Genomic DNA, 25191 nt, shown 5'->3' with positions numbered 1-25191 from the left:
TTTTTTTTTTAAAAAATCCCTTTAATCTTGTCCACCCAAAAAATGGGGCATAGAGGAGGAAATGTCTCTACAAATCCAATTCTTGCTTTTCTTCCCCATCCCTTCAGGATTTTCTTTGTGTATTTTTATATCTGTCCAGTGCAAGAATGGCCTTGGAAATAATTAGTGAATGCATTGATTTCATATTTAAAAATCAGCTTGATTCTAGCTGAGCAATAGACCTCCAGCAACACAAATGTAAATGTCTGTAGCTAAGCAACCAATTACTTGAAGGTATAACCATTAACCATATTGCTCCCTGGGCAAGGCTGTGATGTTTCAAATGCTCAGGGCCAGGTACATGCCAGCTTTACATAAAGAGCAGTCTAATGTATTCTAATTTGAGTGAGGGGGTTTTTTGATTGCTTGGTGGTTGTTTTCTTTTTCCTTAAATACAATAGATATTATAAACAAACAAATAAAATTAAGGACTCTGAGAAGTATAGAACAGTTTGGTTCTCATCTGTGCTTTCCATTGTGTTAGTTAATTTTACTGGCTTTTTAAATTATCAGTTGATGTTTGCTGTGAAAAAACAAACTCTTCTGCACGCACTTGCATCCACAATCGTATTGTAAGTGAGGCATGTTGGTTGCTTACACTCATTTCTATCCCTCAAGAGCCTAGAACAAACCGCCTCTTGAGATGCAGTAGCCACAAACTCATGTAAGAAAGTAATCTACTCATCCAGGAAGAGGAGGGTGCAGGAAACAGCACTGAGTTTTAATTGTCGTTGGATATTGTCAGCGTAAAGCAAGACAAACGGTTCAGTGTTGCGGTCCATTCTGTCGTTGCTGCTGTGTTACTTTGAAATAGAAGCGTGCTGTTACACGGTTTGATAATGCTGTCAGGCAATGCACTCTCAGGAAAATGCATCTCTCAAAAAGGGTTGAAAACTATTGAATTACCAATTTTATAGAACCTGCTACTGTATTAATTTTATCGTACCGGAAATTAGGCAAATGCAGGCAAGCTAACCCAAAGTTACTGCAGTTTCTTACCCCATCCTTTTTGGTTTTTTCTTACCCTGTCTTTTTTTTTGGCATGTTGTGCCATGTAAAAACAAACCGACAAATGGCAATTCAGAAAATACGGTGCAATCTGCTCGGGAACAATACTGTAGCTTCAAAGTAGTTTTCTGCCAATGTTTGTGTCATAAATGGTCCATTGTATGCAGAGATCCCCTGAATTCTCATTCAAGGTTATTTATTTTTGCTGTGTTTAATGCAAGGAAATCTTGTGGCCTTAGTCAGTTCATGCTTGTGGATGCATTTCAGATGGCCCCATTACCTGAGCAAATAAACTACTTTCTTGTAAGAAGGTGACACCTTTGAGAGCCTTGAAAATGCACTGGGTGTGCTTTGAACTGGGTGGTATGACATGCACAGGAAAGTGAAGTGATGTCTCACATAGAAAATATGTAGTTTGAATCTGACCTAAAAACATGAATTTCTCTCTGAGAAGCAGCTCCAGCATTGCTATTTGGGCCAGTGACATGAACCATCCACCACTCCTGAAGTCCTCTGGGAGGTGGTTCAGTTTGGTGTGTTGTTACGCTCTTCTGCAGGTACAAAATACATGTCTGGGTAAGAAGAGGTTTATGATTCTGATTCCATAGCCTGGATAGCAAATTCTTCAGTGTAGAGAGGTCATGGGATTACTGCTCCAGTTCTTAAATAGGCAGTTAGGAAGGAGTGCTGTGCATTGTGAGCTGTGCTTGAACTGTCCTTTTACATTAGGACTTCATGCAGCAACTAACAGTTTGTTCTGTGTACAGAAAAGCAGACAGTAGCCTCAGTCCCTGCCCTGTGTGAGGTTATTAAATGCTTCAAATAAATTTCCAAGAACACACATACACAGAATGAAGAAAATGCAGCTATAAACTATACTCTGAACAAGCTGTAGAGTATTATAGTCCTGGGTATAGTCCCTGGGGCTAAAACCACATGCTTTTGAAACCTTTGTTGTGTAACTATTTCAAGCTCTTGCATTTGGTAGAGATCGATTTAATACTGAAATGTATTCACTGTATCCTTCCCTAATTTCAATCTGTTTAAAAGATTTGAATTTTTTTTCTGTGATTGTGTACATAAATTCTTCCATAGTTGAAGTCTGGAATTAGTTACTACTGTGTGATATTTTGTACCCTAAGAGCAGCACTTGTTTGATTTTTATTACTTTTTTCCCCTCTTCTCCCCATGACATTCTTTGCCTTATTCCATCTTGGACTCTCTTCAGAAAAAGCAAAACAAAACTTTAAATCCTGTAAACGTCATTTGCTGTGTTAGAGGAACTTAAAATTTCACAAGCCCAAAGGTCAATTCCCTACAAATATAGTAGGAAAAGAAATATTTTCAGCAAAGCTACTAAAGGAAGGTTATAGCCTAAATTTGTATGGAACAAAAGTATCTCTGCAAAACATCTAAGAAATATTACTTCTCAGGTTTATGTTAGACTTCTGTTAATAAAATTGCCTTTTTTCTACATGAAATTGGTAAGTGATGACACACACTGTAGCGACAATAAGGTAAATCACTAGTTTGAGACAACTTTGCTCTGCTAGCATGAGTGTTGTGCATTTCCTTTTGGAGGCAGATGACAAAGATCGATTCTCTTGTGTTTTTCACGTGTTACCATTGCTGGAAATACATCTATGTTGCAAAAATTGCACGTGTGTGAGTACACAAAATGATATTTATTGACTTGTGTTAAAAGTGCTGTGAAGATAAGGTATACATTGTGAAGATAAGGTATATATGTTAGCACCTTGTTTAACATCTCTGGGGGATTCTGGGATTTGGTTAGTAGATGATGTCATTTGAAGTTGGAGTCCTATGTTTGCTTTTAGTACAAGGCAGAACTGCAGTTCTCACCTTTCAATTTAAAGTATGTCTTTGTCAGAGTTCTAAAGACAAACAAAAAAACCCCTGTCCAGCCTACATACTGCTTAACTTTTATGAAAGCCGCAAGCAGGAACAGAGATGCTTTCAAATGTATTTTGAATAATCTCCACATTTGATTTGAATATGTAGAACAGCCATTCTCCTGCCATCCTCTTTTATGCAGGATTACATTCCACCAGAGAAAACAAATTTTCTGTTTTGAAGCTAGTTCTGACAGACTGGCCTCAGAGTGATTTTGGTTTTGTTCTTTTAGATAGAGTTTATAAAAAAGAAGAGGGGACATTTCAGAGTCTCCAAGAGAAATACCTGTAATATCAGCCAAAGCTGTACATGATGAATACCTATTTAAAAATATTATATTTGACCTGGAAATTATATTGTTTCAGTTTCAGGCCAAGGGCATATTGTCTTGCAGACAGTGATGAGGAATCCTCCAGCGCTGGGTCTTCAGAAGAGGATGATGCTCCTGAATTGGCAGGAGAGAAGCAGGTGGCTCCAGGAGCAGAAGGGTGAGCTGTTAATCCTTTCCTCCTCCCAATTTCCAGACTTAGTATAACTGATATCTTGGTCCAGTCCTATAATGCTCATTGTCACACAGGATATCAGGGTGACTATATCCAAGCAATTAAGCAAACACAACCATTTCTAGAGCAGCAATCAAGCCATGTACTACAAATTGAAAGGAAGCTGCTCAGCTGAGTGTTTTAGCATGCTGGGAGCACTGTTCACCATACTGCACTTCTGCAGAGTGACCTGGGCAGTGCTCCATTTGGCACCTCCTAATTTCTTCACTATTAAATTACAGAGAGACACAAGTCTTTGGGCCAGAGAACCTATGGGGACATTCCCCAGCGTGTCTTGCCTGGTAGCAGAGCCAAGAACAGGATTTTGTGTGTGAACTTGAAACTCTGTTTGTATACAATGTTATACCCATGCTGATCCCTTATTTCCAGCGTGTTCTTTTCTTTAAGCTTAGCTTTCTTGCTCAGGCTTTTGTGTTTTGTTTTGTTCTTTTTTTTTTTTTTTTTTCCCCCTCAAAGGGCGTGGAGTGTCTGGGCTGTGCAACACTGCCCTCTGATGCTGTGCGAGAATTTTAAAAAAAATTTCCTAATGTCAGTTTTGCCACGTCATTCCTTGCTTTGGCTGCTGTTCCGGTTTTTTTGCTTTTTACATCTGATTGAGATTATGCCATGCAATAAGAAATCTGTAATAACACTGAAATGTCTCAGACAATCACAATGTTTCCTATGTCTGAATACATCTCGGTGACTTTACAGTGAATATACCAAAAGGCTCCATGACATATTCAAGGTGTTCAAGGGACTTTCCTTGGAGTTTTACTCCTAAAACCTTTTGAAAAGTATGTGATGAATTGTTGGAATTATTTCAATAGGTGCATTTCATATCTTTTAAAAATATGTAGATCATATAAAGAACTCTTAAGGACAAAGAGGGAGAACAAAGAATTTTAAAGTAAAATACCAAAAGAATTTCTGTACACCTTTCAAAAATCTGCATTACTATCACTACAGAAACTGATGAGAGAATAACTACTTTATCTGGGTAAAGTTACAGCTAGTGTAAAATCCAAAAGTTGAAATTAATTCACCCCTTTTATATCAGCTGAGGAGTTTCTTGTCTTATCTCATGCTAAGGAAAAATTTCTCTAAAAGGTTGCATAAACATGATTTTTTTGCAGGATAGGAAAATGTTATTTCCTTAGTAAGGCTGTCTTTGCTACATAGCATCAAGAGTCAAGATTAGGTATAATATAGTGTGTGAAAATATCAAACATGCTATTTTTAGAGTGCGTATTTCTGAAATGGGATAGGTGTGAGAAAAAACATACTCAGTCCTTAAAGCGTCTGTTTTAAAAGCTAGGATGCTGCCTGACATTGTTGCCAGCAAAAGTAGCCTCTTTTTGCAAGCATAGTTAACCGTTTTTTGAAATATCATTCTACCTACTGCCGAAATTACCTTCTTTTTCCTTTTCACCACCTTTGTACTAATAAATTCTACAATATTTTAAAATGAAAACCTTTTTGTTCAACACACACTGATAAGTAGATTAGACATGATGGTTAGGCCTTCCATGTGATATGGGCATATGTCTTGGTACATCTGTGTCTTGACAGTTTTGTTAGAACGGTAATAGACAGGCTTGTCACTTCTGCTAACTTCCTGGCATAAATGATGGAAGTATATTTGCAGTTTTAAAAAATGTTGCATTTCCAATGCCATCTGGGAAAGAGGAGTGTTCAGACCGGACAGAATTTCTGCCAGACACTTGTAGCTGACAGGGTATGGCTGCTGTGTGTAGGCTCTGGGAGGTCCTCCTTGCGCCTGTGAATACATATCTGTTTAGAATTTTTGTATCAAAAACCTAATCATTTAACAGGAAATCCACAGGTGTCTTAGCAAACAATAGGTTTAAGAACATTACCTTGATGTACTCTTTTTCTACTCTCTATGTAAAGGTATGTCGGAGGACATCGGACAAGTAAGATCATGAGAATTGTGGATAAAATTACTAAGTCAAAATACTTTCAGAAAGCAACAGAGACTGAGTTTATTAAGAAGAAAATTGAAGAGGTCTCCAATACTCCATTGCTGCTAACAGTTGAAGTACAAGAGTGCAGAGGAACACTAGTAATTAACATTCCACCTCCACCTACTGACAGAATATGGTAAGAGGAATTTACTGCAGAACTGGGCAATGTTTCAGGTGTGTGCTAGCAAAGGGATTGCAACTAAGAAAAAAGGTAAAGTGTAACTGAAATGGGTTCTGGAAGAGAGGTGCAATACAAAATAGTTGTAAATGAGGTAGGAACTGCTATTAAGAGAACATTGGTAGTTAATACATTTAAGGATATGCTTTGTTGGAGGGTTTATAATAAAACCTGTTCTGTGTATTCTCCTAAGGTACGGCTTTCGAAGACCTCCCTACCTGGAGTTAAAAGCTCGGCCAAAACTTGGTGAGAGAGAAGTGACTCTGGTTCATGTAACTGACTGGATAGAGAGGAAACTAGAACAAGAGTTTCAGGTGTGTTTCCCTTACATTTTCATTTCATTAATGATAGTTTTTGTGTATTTAGAGGGGTGACTTTTTTTTTTTAATTTTTGCATGTCCCTTATTTCATTCCAGACTAGTAGGTATCCTCCACTACTCCTTCTCAGTGGAAAGGATGTTAAGAACTCAGCTGAAACTGACTTCTGGGATGGTTTCAAGACTGTGTGTAGACCTGGATGGAAATCTGTTTTAATCTTGTCAGAATGATTTTAGAGCCAAAAATGCCAGTTCTTTGAAATGGGTACCATGTCAGAATTTGTAGTACTTAAATAAAAACATGATCCTAGGTGTTCTTAGATGATAGAGGACCAAGCTGTTACTTGAAATTAAGAACAGATGAGGCAGTAAGGTATCCTGTTACTACTTCCTTTAAAATAAAATAGTTTTTTAAAAAATCACATTAACCATACTGAAAAATAGGAAAAAACCTCCAAAATTACAAGTACTTGCAAGATAGGAAAACAGTACTGACCAGATTCATTCTGGACCCCGACCTGTACAATCAGGCAGAAATCAAACTTCTTTATTTCATTAAAAGTACAGTTTGAAAGTATATGGATAAGAGCTGAGAAAGGAGCAGAGCTAAATAAAGTGGTATGTTTGCTTTAGTGCTATTTCAATTTAATGGAAAGTGCAGAGATCTTCATATTTCTGAGCTTCATCTACAACTGTAACAAGTAAAGGGCTTGAGTTAATGGAACAGAGACTGTAGGGCTTCAGTACAGGCATGGACTCAAATAATGCTGAACTCAAGAACTTTTTATCTGTACATTTGTTGCATTTTGTAATTAAATCAGAAAACTAAGGTTTTAAGTGGCATGTGAAATGTAACCTGATTTAATTGCATCTTTTTCACAGAAAATCTTTGTCATGCCAAACATGGATGATGTTTATATTCCTTTAATGCACTCAGCCATGGATCCTCGCTCTTCTACATGCCCTCCGAAAGATCTGATCATGGAGGCCCCTGATCAACCATGACTTGTGAAGACTCTTGCAGTTTACAGTATTATAAAAGTTATTCTCATGGTTTTATAAACTGTGCTGTAGTTCTCATCCTTGACTTGTGCCACTTTTTCCCCCCACAAGGACTGCCTATAACCATACCTTTGTGCTCACTTGCCTGGTTATTGTTCCTGTGTACTTCAGCTACATGAAATTTCATTCCATTAAGCAGTTGATTTATTTTTGTGCTGGCTGCCATGAGGATTTTAACTTGGAGGCTAAGATGACCTGTTCTTTGCGGGAGGGAGGAGGAACCAAACTGTAATAGATCAAGGAGCTTGTTGACACACCTTTTGTTCAGCTTATGTTTTCATGCTCTGTTAATGTGCATTACAGCATTGAAAGGTTGTTTGGCAGCAAAGGAACTGCGTGCCAAATGGGAAAAATCCTAAATAAGGAATGAATTTATAAAACTGGAAGAATATTTTTCTTTCTCAGGCAGTTGGAGGTGTAGAATGAACTGTTTTATGTTCTTTCACTTCTGCAGTCAATAGCTTGTGTCAAGCAATCGAAATATGAAATGCTTTCAGGATAAAAGAATGTAAATTGGATGTATAGGTAATATTGTGATTCAGTGTGGTATATACATGTTACTTTTTTCATACAGAACTTAACGCTTTTTTTGGGAAGCAAGTAGCCATAAAACACACGCAACTATCAGTGAAGGTGGGACTGTCAGATTTTTGTAAATGAGGAGAAAAAGGTTGGTAAGCCATGAGACCAAACCATAGTAAGCCGCCTTATAGTGAGGTACAATCACCTTGGTTCATGATTAATTCTGAATGTTTATAAAGACATGAGCACACTTAAAATGTCAACACTGGACATGACCAGAAGTACTTAGTTACCCTGCCGTGTATAGAGCCTCTTGCTACAATGAAACACACCAAGTTTTTTCTTATAGGAGTTTGTTGCTGTGAGTCTTTTCCATTGCACTGTGTTTACGCGCAAAGCGTGGGACCAAATTCTTGTGTTACAGCTGTGCAACTCCAGGCATCAAATTGCTTGATGTTTGTGACTTTCACCTGTGACTGAAAGATTTTGACCCCATGCATTGGTTTTTTTGGACTTTGTGGAATAGGAATTTGAGCATTAGTTATTCAAGCTGATCATGATGTAATTAAAGATGGTTTCTGTTAATAATGGCCAAATCTAAGGGGGGAGGGGCAACTGCCTTTTATTTCTGTCTGGTGTAATGATTCAAGACTAAATGTATGCAGTAAATCCAACATTTGAACACTACATATCCATTATTTAACACATGTAATATTTTTCTGATACTCAGTGTTGCCAACTGTTCATGGATGTCAAAAAAAGTTTTAGTTTACAAAGAAGGTGAGTTTTGGCTCTCCTTTTATAACATGATTTGCTTTTTTTTAGAAGTAATTTTTTAAGAACTTTTTTGTACGTTGTGTTGTCACATTTAATGTAAATCAGAATTTCCATGTGTAACTTGATGATTTACCATCTCTAAATGAAGCTATTATATTGAAGGTTTTTTAAACAGCACCTTGCCTGAAACATAAAAGAAAACTAGCATTTAATATATTTAAAATTAATTCTATATTTGAACACCTATTTTGGTTACCTTTAATTGAAATATTAGTAGGTTATATTTGTTACCTGAACTCCTCCTTGACCATTCCAGGCCATGTATATTCTGGGGTTTGCTCTGATTATGTAGGCATTATTTGCCTTTCATGAAGTCTGCATGTCTTGTACGCAGGTCTTTTATATGATTTAATTTCTATGTGCAATAACTGAAGTCAAAGGACTAGATGCACTAATGTGTAAACAGATTTAGACTTATTACACAAGATTGTCATATTGCACTTCATAAACTGTGGGTAACTACAATCTGCTTGCTTTGTTTTATTAAATAAATTTATCCCATGTCAAACAATTATTCAGAATTTATTTCTACATTGTGCTTAACCACTCTGTTCTGCAAGTTTTTTCAAAAACTTTAGAAATGCAACTTGCTAAGACAATAGAGCATGCTCAGTCTCTTTCAGATTTATCAGTTGTACTTGGTGGTTATGGCATATGATGATTTTAGGGTTAACCAGTGCTGAGACTATTCTAGTTCTAAGGAAAAGCTTAAACTGATCAATTTTACTGTAGTGAAAATTTCACTGCAGCAGTTAGTATTCACATGAGGAATACACCTTAATGTTTTTTCACTTTACATGTGTGACAACCTTAAAATGATTACCAGGTGGCATACAGTACCCTCTGTGGTAGGTTTGGCCTTTTCTTTTACAGTCTTCCTCAGGAAGACTCAGCTATTACTCTTAGATGTCCAATCCTATCACTAGTGTGGGTGTAGATTTAACTTTCCTATTTACAGAAAGCACTAACTCTGCCCCCTCTACCTGCAGGACACCATGAGCACAGCTTTTGACAAAAAAGAGGCACTTTAGCTGCAGCTTACATCACTGCAGTCAATTTTTTTGTTCCAAGTTCTCTTCTGCTGTGTGCATAAAGGACCCCCAACAGTGGCTGCTTTCTCCTGCTTAACAGCTGGCTTTGCTCCTCCAAGAATAGGCAGGAATCCCAGGACTTCTGCTACTTGCTCCACCTCTCTTTTAGAAACTGAACCCTAAGCTACCTCAGGAAAAACCGTGTGCAGTGGCCAAGGCTGGGTCAACCGCTAGAGCACGCCTAACCTGGATCCCTGTTGTCACCCTCTCCCCGAGCGGGCACCGCCCCTGCGCCATGGTTGTGGCCGCTGCCCCCCCTCAGGCCGCGGCGCCATTTTGTGCCGCCCGCAGCTCCGCGCCGGGAAGTGCGGGTGGGGGAGGCCGCGACGAGCTGTCACTTGCTTTTAAAAGAGCCACCCGGGTCGGGCCGAGCAGCCCCAGTTATGAACAAGCGCTTCGCTCTAGCACTGCAGCTTGGCCAGCGGCGCCGCGGGCAGGGCACGCCGCCGGGTCAAAGGCAGTGCGGGGAACGGGCGGAGACGCGCGCAAGAACCAGCCGGACACGTTCGCGGGGTGCACAAAAGCTTTATTTGACCGGCCGCTCACCGCCGCTGGTCGCCCCACGGGCCCTGCAAGACACAGAGGGAAACGGGGAGGTTACAGACGCAGTGCACCGCAGCCGCCCCGCAGAGTGGGCGGCAGCCTGGGCGCTCAGTAGTAGGTTTGCTTCATGCATGTCAGCAGTCTAACACGTGTCAAGAGACATCAGCGCGGCCCGGCCTACCCGCCCGTCCGCCCCCCTCCTCCAGCCGCCAGCGCTCACCTCCGCTCGCCGCGCTGACAGAAAGGTCGATGCTCCGCCGAGCTCCCTTTTATAGACAACCGGCGCCCGCCCCTCCTTGTTTCGCCCAATAGGATTCAAACTCGGTGGCACGTGCTCATCCGGGTGCGGTTGCGCGCGGGGGTGGGCGGGGCTGAGGAGGGCAGGGCGGAGGCGGGAGGAGCCTGAGGGAGCCTGGCGAACCTGGCCCCTCCCCGGTAGTTTTATTCGCCTTTTCAGAAACAGTACTCTTTTCTTTAGTAGTTTGCTCTAGCGCTTTGTTGTTGTTAAAAAATAGGGCTTAATATTAAAAATGTAAAAGCTTAGGCCCCGCTCGGACCTCAGAGCTGCCCACCTCAGAGGTGGTTCCTCAGTTTCTGAGGAGAGGTGCGAGGGGAGCGGGAGGGCGCAGGGTGACGCTCGTCTTCCCGCCCCGGGTGGCCTCCTCCCGCCTCAGCCCTTGGTTTTGACGTTTTTCCTACCTCCTGCGAGGCCGTTGGGAGGCACTCGTGTTAAATAACTACAATCCGGTGGTGGCATACGCAGTGTTTGCGAAACTGAAAAACTTCCTTAACGTAGCACGGCGTGAAATTCAGCTTAAGAGGTAATGGTACCCAAACACTCGCCAGACAATTTTCAGACTTGAGGGCGGGCCGGCAGCTACGAGGGGTTTTTTCCCGGGGAAGATGGAGGCCGATGGGAAGGGAAATGCTGCCATCCTGCGGTACCTGCCGAACCCGAAGCCGGGAGCTGAGCGGAGGCAGCAGAGCGAAAGCACTAACACTGCAGGCCCGGATCTTGTACAACATCGCGTGTGCTTTTCACGGAGGCACAACTGCCCGCGTTGACCGCCGTTGTGTATGGCTGTGAGGACTTTCTGTCGTGTGGTAGAGGTCTAGATGTGCTCCTCGTCCGTGCTGTTACCATGGCACGTGTAATGCAGCGTGTTAGATGGTCTGCTTGTTCTCAAATGCTTCAAATCCAAGTCCCCCCTAAAGAAACCCATCTGTCAGTACCGGAGAACTGAAATCTCAGTGTGGTTTGTTGCTCCAGGATGTTTTTATGTATTCAGACTTGCAGGTTAGATCATTAATTATGCCTCCTGCCTGTATAATCAAAGGCACACATTAAGAGGGAGCTGCCAGAGCTGATCTGTTATGTGCAGACTGCATATTTAGCACTCAGTGTGCTCTGCAGCTCCATTAGTGGTATCAGTATTAAAAAGCAAACAATATGTAGCAAGGACAAAGTGGCTTTGTTATATAAATAGGCACCTGAAAGCTAAGCCTTTGCTAAACAGTGTAAATTTACTCTCGTTTCTAAAAGCTTCTTCGATTTGGTTCAGTAATTTTGTGTGTATTTTTATCAGTTCAGAGGAGTTTGGACCTGATTTTTGGTTCAGAGAGGCATGTTCTTTTGTTTTTACATTTATTTAAGGCATTGCAAGGCACACCAGGGTCAACAGTGACTTTGTCAAAACAGGAGCTATGCCAAATAAATTTGACCCGATCTGCTTTGAAAGCGAAAAATCAACAGGGAAATTGTACCGGGCGGGGCGGTGCTGGGGGAGGGCGGCAATTCGTCAAGCCTGAACTTACCCACAAGGTGTTTTAAAACCCCCAAACAAACAGCAGCTGTCCTTGCACCCCCCGCCGTTTCAAATGTGGCTCTTGGCCGGGCTCCCCCCGGGCCGGCGGCAGTTTGGTCGGGGCTAAGCACAAACGGGGAGGCTCCGGCAGCGGAACGGAGCCGCGAGGCCTCGCTGGCCGCAGCTCCCCCCTCCCCCGGGCGCCGCGGGGGAGCCCGAAGGCACCGCCGGGGGGGGGGCGGGCGGGCAGTACCTGTGGGGGGACGGGGCCGCCCGGGTCGGGCCACCGACGTCACCGCGGGCGGCCCCGCCGCGCCCCGCCCCGCCGCGCGGGGAGCGCCGGACACGCTGCGGCCGCAGGCAGCGCCGCGCGGGGGGAGCCGCTGCGCGCCCCCGCGGGTGGCAGCCATGGAGCCGCGCCGCCCCCCCCTTCTCCTTCTCTTCCTCCGCCTGGGCGCGCTGCTGGCGCTGCTCTCGCCGAGGCCCGGGGTAAGCGAGGCGCGGCCCGGGCTGAGCCTGCCCGCTGGGCCTGGGGGGGCTGCGGGCCGGCGGGGAGGGCACTCAGCGGTGCAGCCGCCGGCCCGGCCGCGGCGGGGGAGGTGGGCACGGCTCGCTCGGGGTGCGGGGACGGCCGAGCCGGCGAGGGCCAGGGGAGGCCTCGCCCCGTGCAGGCCGGGCCCCCCCGCCCGCGGAGAGCGGAGCCGGGGGGGGGGGGGGGACGCACGAACGGCCCGGTGGGCTCTTGCCGGGGCTTTGCCGAAAGTTTGCCGTCGGTGCGCGCAGCCCGCCGCATGGGCGGTGTTTGCGAAGCCGAACGCTGCCCGTTTTCCTGCCGTTAGTGCCGGGTGCCCCCCGGGGTGCGCCGGGGTGAGGGGCTGCGGTGTGCCACCCCGGTCCGGCCGGACGGCTGCGTGCCTGCCTCCGTGTTCCACGGAACACCGTACCCGAACATGGAGCGTATGCAGTAATCCTCGAAATAGAGAACAGTTAACTTCCCAGAAAGCGGTTGATAAAAGTAGGACAAAGAAACTTTGGAAGCTGAAACTATGTAGGTGTTTAGAGGAATTAATGAAACATGCTGGATCTTTGTTCTGTCCCTTCATAACATCATAAGTGAGGAGGCTTGTTTTCTTTCTGATAAAACCCCAGTGTGTGTGTGTTGATATCCGAATACCCATGACTAACTACATGCCCTGTATACCGTCTTATGGCATTTTGATCATTCTCTTTCCAGAGCAAAGATAGCAATGTGCACTAAGTGTACATGTAGTAGGTTGGTATCCAAAAGAGACTACAGTTCTAAATTCAAAGGTGAAAGTCAAAGTGCACAAGTCACTGCTCTACACAACCCCTTAAGAGGTTGGTTATAAAGTGTTGCGTGGGGCAATAAAAGCACAGGGAATAGTGAAACTGGTGCAAAGCAGATGGAATGCTGAGCAGATTATTTGTACGGAGGTAATAATTTTAAACAGTGTACTTTAAAATGGGTGCTGTCTACTCTGTGTATACTGTCTACTGAGATGGAAAACTAAGTATTCAAAATTTCAGTTCTGAAAGGTGCTCTTCTTTGTAAATTCTCAGGATCCGGAAACAATGAAAAGGCCAGCTGGCATTTACTGTTGCCATTATACTGAGTGTGACAGAGGAAAGTTTTAGGTTATGTTGTTTGATGGATTGTTCATTGTTACCTGAAAATGCTGGTGTAATATATGGGGTTATAGTTCAGGTTAAGCAAAGCTGAAGGCTTTTTTACCTCGGATATAATAGCTCCATTCCCCTTCTTTAAAAGTAAACACATGTAGTAGTGAAGTTGTGTAACATACCTAGTGTTGTTCCTTCATTAGGAAACTGGAAAAAATTAAACAGAGGTGGTCAACAAAAATTGCTTTAAAATCTTTACTGTAGAGTGTTAATATCTTTGCCTTGGTCTGGACTATAAGGTTGGACTGAGATATCTTCAGGGTCCTGACAGGTTTGCAGTTCAGATTTTGCAAGGAAAACACTGATTTGCAACTTATGAAGTTTTAAGAATAGTACTCAATGAGGATACTAAGAAGTATTTTTAAATACTAAAAGTACTCTTTGAATCAACAGATTATTACTAAATTTTGTATAATTTTACTTGCATAGTCACAAAAACCTAGACTTGGGCCCCGGTAGAATTCAGCCCCTTTTTTTCTCTAGGTTGTCTCATCTTGGTCTCTCTGCCCTGACATCTTGCCTCAGATCAGTATCTGATCTCAGGTTCTCCATTTCTTAGCTTCTACTCTAGTCTTTTGCTCTGCCAGCTGTAATCCCCACCATGGTTTCTAAGTTAAAATCTATTACGTACTTCAGTCCCTTTTCAGAACTAGTTTTCATATCTGTGAACTCCATCCCAGTCATCTCACCTGTGATTAACCCATTTAACTGGGAAGGCTTATGTAGAACTATTAATGTCACTTGAGTAATAAATTTCCATGAAAAAGACTGGCATACAATTCTTGGTATTGAGGTGACATGAAGAACATGAGATTGCTTAAAGATTTTGCAGATTGTGTTTTCAATAGATTTAAGAGTACTGGTGATTTGCTGCTCTGTGTTTTCTTTTTCTGATAAATGTAGTGTTACTTTGTATCCCAACTTTAATATTATTTTGCTACAGTTTATATTGTATGTTCATACAAGGGCTTCTTTTCCTCTCTTTTCTATAAGATGAAATGCTGTCTTGTGTTATTTAGGTGACACAGTGTATGGCTCTTGGAATTGTCCTAGCCATGTATGGGAACACATTATAAAAGGTGACATCTCAGATACAGCAATGAAAAATGCAGTAGAGCTGTCAGTAAATAAGCAGTCACTGTAAATACTACACAATAATAATTTACAGGTTTCTCTAGTTCAAAAAAACCCTTGGTTTTGTGAGCCAGGGATGTTCCAAACTCTGCCTGTTTCTCTTTTAACATGGAGTCAAGTGCAACTCAAAAATAACCACCTCTCTGGGATTTGGGACATGGGTCTGTTCCCTCCCGCAGCCCGTGGGACTGTTCTCGGTGCTGTGACGCGGTGTGTGCAGGCAGCACATGCGGGCTGCACCTGACATGGGAAAACCCCAGCCATAGCCAGATGTCTTGTCTTCTGATGTGTTCTTTATCTCAGCATGTGTTTGGCCAGTTAACTGATAGGCATGAAAACCTATGTGAGAGACAGCAGAAGGTTTTAAAGGGGACATCTTCAGTCACTATGTTAACTAACATTTATGTGTTTTATTTGAGTTGCAGATCTCCTTGGTCGCTCAAAAAAATAGTAGTTTAGGGTTTTTGAGGGGGGGATGCAAACTTGTCTTGCACACGTAAAATTGCCAAGGACAGCTTTGTCCTGGGTTGTAAATTCATGTGTTTATAACTCTGTCCTACTCGTTTTGATTGCTGGTGTTCTTGTGAATATTGAAGTAAGTTTTGGTTTTACAGAGAAAATCAAGTCTGAAAACTTAGCTGGAAGTTTATGGTGTAGAGCACCACTTAAAGTTTAGTCGAGTCAGAGGATAGTTGGAGTGGACCTCCCGTAGGTTCCAGGTTTTTTAATTGCAGTATGAATGGGCATATGAATGAAAAGTCAGTGGAGCTGGGTTACAGTGTTGATGAGACGTTGGAATTTAGTTTAAGATTAAAAGATCTGTAATCTGATTTCATTTTCTAAAGAAGATACATTTTTTGTCAGCTCTCTTTCATATATTAACTTAGTTATTAGCTATACTGAAAAATTCCCCCCAGTAGTTTACTGAATTTCACAGAGAGTTTCTTCACGGCATGGTTTTATTATGCATAGTGAGTTTTAGCCTCTAGCCTGGCAATGTAATTAGAGGATAGCTATCAAAACCAGGGTAATGAATCATAGGCTATCTGTGATGAATATGCCAAGTGCTTGCAGCATGTGCTAATGTCTGAAAATGTTTTGCTTTGCGTCCTTACTGGTTTACTGATTGTGGTTCCGGTAGCATAAATTATGGTATAGGCCTTTTGTTATTGTGAGGAAAGTGTCTGGTGCTGTTAATGCTGAAGCTGTTTTTTAATACTTTTTTAGTAAAATGCAAATATACATCCTGATGTATATTAAACTAATTATGAAGTGAGGAATATAGATTTTTTTTTTTTTTCCTTGAGTGATTATTTATCTTGTCAACTTTTTTGTTTGGTAAACCAGACATTACCAAAGAATTTATGAGGATGTAAATTATAGTTAGCAAACCATCCTTTATCATCCATTCATATTAAGTTTGGTGCATATGTGTTCCTACTTAAAGCTCAGAAAAGATAAAATTATTACCTAGTAACATGTGGCACTCAATTATTTCTATGAAATCAGTAACACTATTCTTAGAGTCAGCAACACACCATCACACATCTAGTGTCACTATGAAGGGTTTTCCATTTCTTTATTCATACTTGAAGAACCTCTTGTACTATCGCCCCCACAGCAAAACATATTTCTAGGTTACAGAACGATAACCTCAAGGAACTGAGTGGCCTGATTTGCTTTCTATCTGCTGTTTCCACTGACTTCAGTGGGATTTGTGCATACTTGGTGACCTGCATTTCAAAGGTATTGTCTTTAAGCAGATAAATTAATGGAAGAAATTATTCCTATGGGGATCTGTTTTCTTGTAACGCAATAAAAATAGGGCATTGCTCTGCTAACCCTTAAAAAAATTTGAAGTGTTGCGGTGAATGAAGATAATATCATCTTTGACACTGAACTGTGCCACAGACGTATGCAAACACACCAGAACTTGTTCTACAGCTTTTGCTGACCTTCGTTTGACTCCATGGGTCCTTCAGAATTGTTTTGAGTTGTTTTCTTACTTTGATTTGTAAAACATTTTATCTAAAGATGTGGTAGATCTGGACTGAGGAGAAAACTGTTGCGTGAAAGTTAACTAGTATTTATAGTGCATTTTTATTTATAAAATGCTATTTCTATTAGGTAGTATATTTCTGTTCTAGCTTAAAAATGCTATTTTCTATTTAGTCCCAAATTTTAGGCTGTTATTGATTATTAGCAGTCAGCACTTTAGAGCATTTGTCAAAGTTGAACTCAAGTGAGAGCTTGAAAATTTGTGTTTTGAATTAAATTATTAAAAAATTAATTCTAGAGAAGTCCCCAAGTAATTTCCAAATACTTTAAATCCTTCACTTAACATCACTGTTGATGTGGAAGATTATTATGAGTACAGACTGTCAAGGCAGTAGAAGCTCTCACTGAATTCCAAAGAGGGTCGTTGTTAAAATAGACATTATTGCAGTTTCAGATAAAATAAAAGAAGACCCAAACCAGGTTTTCCTTCTGTCTCATTTTCTCTGGTCACTAAATTCTTTTTGCTTAGCTATTTCATGTCCTGACATATTTTTTTGTATTCAATTGTATCGCCTCAGAAAGAAAATTGCAGTATGAAATAAAAATCTATTTCAAGAATTTGCATTGCATCACAACAGTTGAGACCCCACCCCTGCAGGGAGGAAAATATCTGTGTATACCAGTATTTATAAAGAGTCTATCTCAAGAGATTATTTTGTGGTGGAGAATGCTCTTACATACTTCACGCAAAAATGAAAACAAGTTTGGCTTGTACGTACAGGTTTTTATAATTTTCATGGCTTTTCATAACAGTGCTAATTCCAGGCTCTAATTAATCCATCAATCAATTCATTATAAAGCTTTGTGTTCAAAATAAAGTCTATTGAGTATTTGCAACCTTGATACTGCAGTCACTAGCCACTGTTAAAAGTCACTAATAAAATCAAGAGAAAGTGTTTTTTATTTCTGAGTCTGGGTGAAGCACAGGTCATTATTTAAATAATCTGCTCATTTTTATGCCTGTTGTTTTATGCAATTTGAAAGAATGAAACCTTGTTTCCATACTATTATACTATCTCCCTAGCCTTTTCTCCAAGTGACTACTGTAGGTGTTCAAAACAAATTAGCAATACTGCATTGCAACGTCTACAGACTCATCTGTTTTTTTTAAATTTAGGTCATAAACTTCAGCAGTGTCAGTGTATTACTCAGCTGGTTAATCACAACTGCATGATACTGTATGCTTTGAAAAGTATGAATGAATGGACGAGTTTTAATATATGGTATTTTAGGTGTTTTATCTGTGTGTAAATACAACTTTAGAAGTAAAGGAAGAGCTAATGAAATTTGCCCTATATTCAGTCTTTCACCTAAAGAAGATGGTATCTTTGACACACAGGGTTGCAATGACCACATCAATGCGACTTTGATGGCTAAATATAAGAACACCCTTCAAAAGCAACAAAACTTAAACATGGACTTATGAGGGAGGTGAAGGAAAGCATTAGAAAGAAGTGGTATTAAGACAAAGCCAGTCAGAGTGGAGAACATAAGCTTAGCATGAATAGTGATGCTGCCTAACTGTATTTTGAGGGGAGAAGATGCATGTATGTGCCAGAATCCTTTTGTCAGTGAAATGGGTGTGCCTCGGTGCTGATTTCACTCCCAGTGAAACTCCTTGGGCAGTGAGCAGAACTGGGGCCCAGAGCCCTCTGAAGAGAAGGTGATTCCTCTGGCTCGACAGACTGAATAACCTCTTCCAGCGTACCATTCCCCCCGTCCCCTTGATGCTTGCAAATGCCATAAGCACTTGCCGTCCCAGGAAGAGTTCACATCTCCCTGTTAACCACAAAGTGGTGGTAGGCACCATAAGAATGGTAGCTGGGAGTGGCCCTTTTTCCTCCAGACCAAGGACACTACACAGAAAAGCTTAAAAAAGCTATGGTAATTTCATGATCTTAGTCATATCTGAGAAGTTTCTGGGTCATTCTGCTTGTGGGCAACATTCAGGTGTTCATCTGGTTTTCAACAGAAACTTGTGTGAATAGCTTCTTCAGCTTTGGTTTTCTTTCTTTATCGTTCAGCCTGTAAGTGATCTGGAGGGTGGATGTGCGGAGAAGTTTTCATATTCCTGTGACTGCAGAATGTGCAGAGGCACTTTTTGCACATTAGTACTTTCTATTTGGTCCCAAGTACTAGCAGCTTCTACAATGTCAGTAATCTGGAAGACAGTATTGGTTACTGATGTTTTGATGAGAGTTTCAGAGCTCACGTTTAATTCCATAATTTCTATAGCCTCGATGTCACAACAAATAGATATTCAAATGTTTAATATGAAAATGTTACATCTACAGATCTACAACAAGTAGTGTTCCATATACTATACATTACTGATATTTGATATGCACCCATAGTCATGGTGGTTATTTTACAAGCACATTTTTTGTGAAGATGATACATGTTTTATTCACTTTACAGTAAGAAGACAGGAAGAGAACATGCTTTGTGGAGAATATACTGATTCTGTAAGATAAGAAGATAAAAGCTAAGCGAAACTTGTGCAGACAGTAAAAAATAGCCTAGAAAAACAGTCTGTATAAATGGAAGATGTCCTAGATTTGCTATATGTTGTATTTTATTTGAAACTAAACTTCAACGTTCCTCGTTGCATTCTGGGTGTCAAAATTCCCACCTGCAATTTAGAGGAACTTCAATAATTTTCATTTCCTGCCTTTAACACTTGTATGTTCTTGCTCAACTTACTGTGTTTCACTCTAGATGCAATTTCAGTGTATTTGTTAGCTAAAATGATCAGTTTGGATAATGGATGTTTTTGGTGTAACTTTTTTGATAGAAGAGCAGAGTCATTCCAGTCTTTTAAATTAAATGTTTTTGTTAATGGAGCTGGTTTAGGGTAGCTAGGTCTTCATGAAGAAACAGGTATTTCTTGTGTTCCCTGTGGTGTAAAATGTACAGGATTTATACCATATATCATGTTGTATTGACATACTGCCTAACAATGTTTTCTGCCTTATCTATGCATCAGTTGGAAGAAGAATTAAATTCTCTGGAAATTTTTGTGAGTACAGCTGCAGTGAAAATACACATTTGTTTGGTATGAGAAAGCTCAGATGTGCTTTGTCAAAGGTCTGAGTAAAAAACAGTATAAGAAGTTGTTCAAATTTTGCAGTTCTCATTGTGATTTCTTCTTTGAACTCACACAGATATGTAGTATGCACTTTAAACGGCCTCTTGCTCTCTGATGTAGGGCAACATCTGGCACTTGAGAATGACAGTTACTGCACAGAGGTTAATTTGAAATAAATTTTGACCACTGTCCATTCCTTCTTGTTTTCATCACAACACTGTTCCCTGTAAATTTTTAAATTTTTGCCTTAATAGCTTGAAACCAGAATGATTAGTAATGGCTGCATGTGCATCTCTGGGCTAGTATGTGGCTATACATATGTTTCTGAGGATGACTCCTGTTGGGTACATCTCAAGATCAAAACCCTATACCAAATGAGTGCTGGAAGTCACCTGAAGTAACTCTATGGGGAAAATGTTCTAAGATACGGAGGATTTCCTAACAGTTGTTCCTACTGCTGGTACCCTGTTGAATTGAGATGTCCTGTCATGCTTAAAGAGCTTATACATGGTGAGATCAGTTCAATCTGCAAGTCTCCACAGCAGTTTGGCCTACAAAGGGAAAGAAACCTCTTCAAGTGCAGCTTTTTTCAGCCTCCTGGTATTCCTTGAACCAGTATCTTTTGGGGGCCTCATCACAACTCACTCAGAAAATATTCATATTATAACCTGGTTTGCACCACTGTCATTTGTTGCCTCACACCGATGATAAGAGTGAGGGAATTTGTCAGTCTGATGCAAGACAACATCTTAGACGTGAGGAGTGCTGCCATTGCTCAGTTAGTGCCCCACTTGCTCATTAGTGTCCCCAGGTTAGGAAGATTAGTTACTCTAATTCTTAGATTATTACAACCTTGTACAGGAAGCAGTCTTTGTTTACAAAGAAGCCATATCTTTGCATAAAAGCAGCTATAAAGATAGCTAGAATGCAACCAAAAGCCTCCCTTCTATTTTTGTTCAAGGATAGCTTTATGCAGGCAGCTAGGCAATGACGGATTTAAAAAGTAAATCTTCCTGGGGAGGCAAATTCAGTGTCACAGTTAGATGGCTTTCAGCTCCAAATAATGGAGTGTGGATTCTGTCTTCCCCTTCTGGCTGCAGAATCAGTGGATCTGGCTTGTTAAATGGTTATTTAAGGAAAATGGGAAGACTGGACTTAGACGATTGTAAATCAACTACACCATCCTAAGTTGTTTTGGGAGTTCATATAGAAAAAGACCTAAAGGGCAAAATTTTAATGAATTATTTTGATACAGTGGCCACAATAGTTTGATTTAATGACAGTCATAATACAAAAGAATGAGAACTCATAACTCTACAATACAGCCTCTCTTTGCTCTTACATACAAATCAGGTCATTAGGCTAGAAAGTTACTCTTAAATTCAGTTCTGATTAGTAACATCTCAAGCTGCATATTTTATAGGCCAGCATGAGAAGAGCTGTTATTCAGTGTCCCTGTCTGAAGAAACATTGCAAAGTTTGATTCCAGATGCAGCTGTAAATATTTTATTGAAGTGTAGATGTCTCTGCAGCCTACATAATTTAACTACATCAGATAAGTTATATTTATGTGTTAAGATACATCTCCTTTTTTTCTGAACTTCCAGCATTTATTTCTGATCTATGGTTTGTGTATTGCTGATTTGTGCTTTCATTTTTTCTGCACGGTGTGTTTTACAATTGTCTGCTCCAGCTGTTTTCATTATGACTGGAAAGAAGCATGTATAATATTTGTAGGTGTGACCTGAAAGTTGGGTAGTTATTGCTTTATAATATCCTCTTAGACTTTCAGGTAAAGAATAAAGCTAATTGCTTTAGCTGAGATGCATTAAAAATGTATAGTTTTCCAAAGAAAGCTACTCGTATATCCATGCATTTTAATTTGGCAATTGTGTATTTTGCTTTGCAATAATTCTAACATGACTAATAATTGTTTTTTACAATTTAAGTCATTGAAGACATTATTAATTATATAAAATGCATACACTTTCATTTCATGAACTGTGGTAGGTTAAGAATTATATTTAACTGTGAAACTTCTTAAACGTGGCAGGTGGCACGCAGATGAGCAGTGCAGATAGTCTACAAATGACAAGTTACTTGAGCGATAACTTGAGACTTGGTAAATGGATATAGGTTGGTCTTAGGGTGCGTGGGATCATGTTTAGGCAGAAAGAGTAGACATTAAATTAACATGTTTTTTCTGCTTTGTGCAGTGAAACACCTTGGTCTTAGCCTCATAGTTCCTGCAATAACTACATAGCGCTGAGTTTTTGATGTTTGTGTGATGCCCTTTTAATAAAATTACATGCTCTCCAAAAGCCAGGCTCAAAAGCTACTTGTGCTATAGGAATGACAGCAGCTCTGTACCCATACACGTAAATACAGAGTGATGTGTCTCCAGTGGCAGAATGATTAGACTGTCAAATTGAGGTTTGAATCCTGCAGCTAACTGCTTTCGAGATGTCTGTGGGTGTGTTAATACGTATGGACTTTCTTAAACAGTGTTACTTACTGTCTACTGCAGAAATACAGTACCAGGAGACAGGAGGTATAAAAACACAATTAAGAGGCTTAACAATATGGATCTCCTCCAGCCTTTAAGCTGCATCTATCCTAAATATTCTGGCCTCTCTCTGAGACAGCCTACATGCCTGCAGCTCCATCCTGTCTCTCAGCCACAGTCAGCCTCACAGAATATTGATCGCCTTTCAGTTTTATTTATCCATGTTTTACCCAGCCAGTGTCTTTTCATCTCTAGGGGACTAAACCTTGGCAAAAGTATGTTCTATTTACTTGGTAGTAGCATGATTTTGACATTAACACTTAGGTTCTCTGAGCTGCTTTGAAGTTCCTTACTCTAGCTGACTTACCACATAGTCTTTGTATCAATTCTTTCCTAGATCAGCCCTATCTCTGGTTTCTCCTAACTCTAGTACAAGAATATTTTAATATAAAATTGAAAATTGAGGTTAAGTTAAAGCATCCCCTAGTTTGTCTCTAGGGGAACTTAGCACAGTAAGTAGTTCCATAATGTTGACAGAAAAAAAAAAAAAAAAATCAGTGAATTCAAAGGGACAAGAAAGTTGTCCAGTGTGTGTGATTTGAAGAGAAGTGATGTTCTAGACAATGACCGTTACGAGTAAACTCTGTAGTAAATTACATTCAGCATATGGGTTTTTCTTTTCCAGAACACCAGCTCAGTAACTGTGCCAGAAACACTGTTGTTTGTTTCAACCCTTGATGGAAGTTTGCATGCTGTCAGCAAGAGGACAGGAGCAATCAAGTGGACTTTAAAAGAAGGTGAGCAGGAGGTGTCCTGATGCCCTCTACTCAGTAACAGAAATAAGTCAAATCAATTGATAATTCAAACTGTTGTAGGGCCTGGTAAATACTTGCTTTTCTTTCTTAATTTGGCTCTTGCTCCAGAATTAAGCTACAGTGTTTCTGGAGTCGTGTTCATCTTTATATTTTCACTTGCAGATCTTTTCCAGATTAATGTTTTGGGGTTTTTTTTTGCCAGAATGTTAAAGCTGTAGTGATATAATTGATAGGTATCATGTTTTACGGGAATGAGTGCAATATAAACAAGCATAGAACAGATGTCAAATGAGAGTGTCAGCTGGTGGAACTGGTGGCGGAGGGCTTGCATGATTCTATCTCTGGAATACCCTACATTCACTGGTGCAGTGGGTATCATGCAAACCTCAGGCCTTTTTTTCTAATAGATGTTTAGGAACAGCACAGTTTTTTAAATAAAAGAACTGCACTTGTGAAAAGAAATTTAACATTGCTCAGTGACTGGAAGCGATTTTATAATTTTAATTACTAAGCAGAGATAGCTCTTTCTGTCTTCATGAAAAATTCATTATTTAATACCAATTGTTTTAGTGGAACTCTGATTATCTATGGTAGAAGTGATAGTAGCACTTTCTCTTCACTTCTGGAAATAAATCAGAAAGCGGGTCAAATGGAAAGGAGTCACAATGATTGCATCATTCTGTCCCCTGTTTTTAAACCTAATGTCAGTTTAGTAGGTGCGCTGAAATGGTAGGAAATGGATTGTGCATACTGGATGTCTGCAGTACAAACCAGTTGTTCTTATTTGTGAAGCCATTCATATTTGAATGTAAATCTACCAGACAAAGAGTTAACTTCGTGAATGAGAATGCTTTTGTAGCTCCTCTTGAAGTAAAAAGGGGTGAGCAAGTATTTTCTTGAAGGATCTTGGTAATTGCAGTGATTACATTTTCTCCCCTGTCTCCTCTTTAAATTTAGACCTCTCCTTTCCCTGAACAGGCTTGAATAAAAACAAGTAAGTTATCAGCCTTCTCCTTTATTGTTCCTATAGGCTACTGCGGTGTTAAGAGAAGCTTACTGGTATGAACATACACTACATAGTCCTATCCTAGAAGGATATCATAACTGACATTTGTTTGCAGCCAGTAAGTAACTTGCTACTTACTAAGTAACACTTAGTAAGTGGCAAGAGGTTTTTTGAGGAAGAAGTGAACAGACTTTGGTAATGAAAAGGATCTTGGTCAGAGTGTATTGCTCAAGGAACTTCCCATGTTTAAAAAAACGTTGTTGCAAAACTATGTTGGTACAGTAGAACTGCCAGACTGGATAATCTAGTTTTATAGGACTTCTTTTTTTTTTCTCTCTGTTGCTAACTTTATTATTCTGCATCTTACATGCATGAGATATGTTCACTTGCTTTTGCGAAGCACTTACTGCCCGTTAGTTATTTTTGTGTAATAGAAAAACACACAAGGGTCAATGGAAAAAAAAATTAGTGGTAGTTATCATTGTTACAAGATGCTTCATGAGTTAACTTAGTTAAGTGTACATGGACCAAGGACCTGTACATATAAATTGCTGAATTAATTTGTAATTGGAGGGGTTTTATTTATTTTTGCAAAACTGTATTTGTTGGTGGTCACCATGTGGGTGGGAAACACAACAAAGATGCGACAGTGTTGGAAAGTAATAGCCTAAAAAAGTCCTTAACCATCTTGCTGTGCTAAATCCCCAGAGAGATTTAATAGTGCAGAATTCAATATTAATATCAGTGTATAAACACATTTGTTGGGTGCACTCTCTCTGACAACAATATGCTTCTGTTGTTACAGCAAATTACCCAGTGGGAAGTTGCATGCATTGCAAGCAGTGTTCTTGCAGGTGCCATTTTACCCTGATTATCAGACAGTGAACCATGTGTTGTAGTTCATGTGCTTTGAGAAGTTGTGGAGGTCACCCCAAGTGCTGCAGCAGCATTCATCAGGAAGAGAACATTTTATTACTGCACTTAAACAGCAAGGTATTTAACAAAGGGCAATTCATATACATTTTATTTTCACTGGG

The 25191-nt window shown here is 40.4% G+C and overlaps 2 protein-coding genes, 1 long non-coding RNA gene and 2 other non-coding genes across 18 annotated transcripts in view; 2 read left to right on the top strand and 3 right to left on the bottom strand.

Annotated features, from left to right (window-relative positions):
* Window positions 1–8918, top strand: part of TEX2 (testis expressed 2) — a 64407-nt gene extending 55489 nt beyond the window's left edge. For 11 of the 12 annotated variants that reach the window (XM_074847265.1, XM_074847263.1, XM_074847264.1 and 8 more), the window contains 4 exons: window positions 3327–3449; window positions 5418–5627; window positions 5863–5983; window positions 6086–6862. In XM_074847265.1, the coding sequence (XP_074703366.1) occupies window positions 3327–3449; window positions 5418–5627; window positions 5863–5983; window positions 6086–6217 (586 nt within the window). In that variant the 3' untranslated portion in view covers window positions 6218–6862. The other variant, XM_074847257.1, reaches the window with a different exon arrangement.
* A 909-nt stretch (window positions 8919–9827) lies between these two features.
* Window positions 9828–9964, bottom strand: LOC141933286 (small nucleolar RNA SNORA50). Its single transcript, XR_012626055.1, has one exon. It is a non-coding gene; the product is annotated as a small nucleolar RNA SNORA50 (small nucleolar RNA).
* A 43-nt stretch (window positions 9965–10007) lies between these two features.
* LOC141933222 (uncharacterized) lies at window positions 10008–10868 on the bottom strand. The gene is made up of 2 exons (XR_012626040.1): window positions 10741–10868; window positions 10008–10067 (listed from the first exon to the last, which is right to left on the bottom strand). It is a non-coding gene; the product is annotated as an uncharacterized LOC141933222 (long non-coding RNA).
* LOC141933284 (small nucleolar RNA SNORD104) lies at window positions 10148–10210 on the bottom strand. The gene has a single exon (XR_012626054.1). It is a non-coding gene; the product is annotated as a small nucleolar RNA SNORD104 (small nucleolar RNA).
* A 1320-nt stretch (window positions 10869–12188) lies between the features above and the next one.
* ERN1 (endoplasmic reticulum to nucleus signaling 1) overlaps window positions 12189–25191 on the top strand; it is a 38858-nt gene continuing 25855 nt past the window's right edge. For all 3 annotated transcript variants that reach the window (XM_074847668.1, XM_074847667.1, XM_074847669.1), the window contains exons 1-2: window positions 12189–12335; window positions 23019–23130. In XM_074847668.1, the coding sequence (XP_074703769.1) occupies window positions 12255–12335; window positions 23019–23130 (193 nt within the window). In that variant the 5' untranslated portion in view covers window positions 12189–12254. The remainder of the gene's footprint in view (window positions 12336–23018; window positions 23131–25191) is intronic.

The sequence above is a fragment of the Strix aluco genome, chromosome 21 (assembly GCF_031877795.1).
Source record: "Strix aluco isolate bStrAlu1 chromosome 21, bStrAlu1.hap1, whole genome shotgun sequence".
Classification (NCBI taxonomy): Eukaryota; Metazoa; Chordata; class Aves; order Strigiformes; family Strigidae; genus Strix; species Strix aluco.
This window is presented reverse-complemented; position numbering and strand designations above follow the sequence as displayed.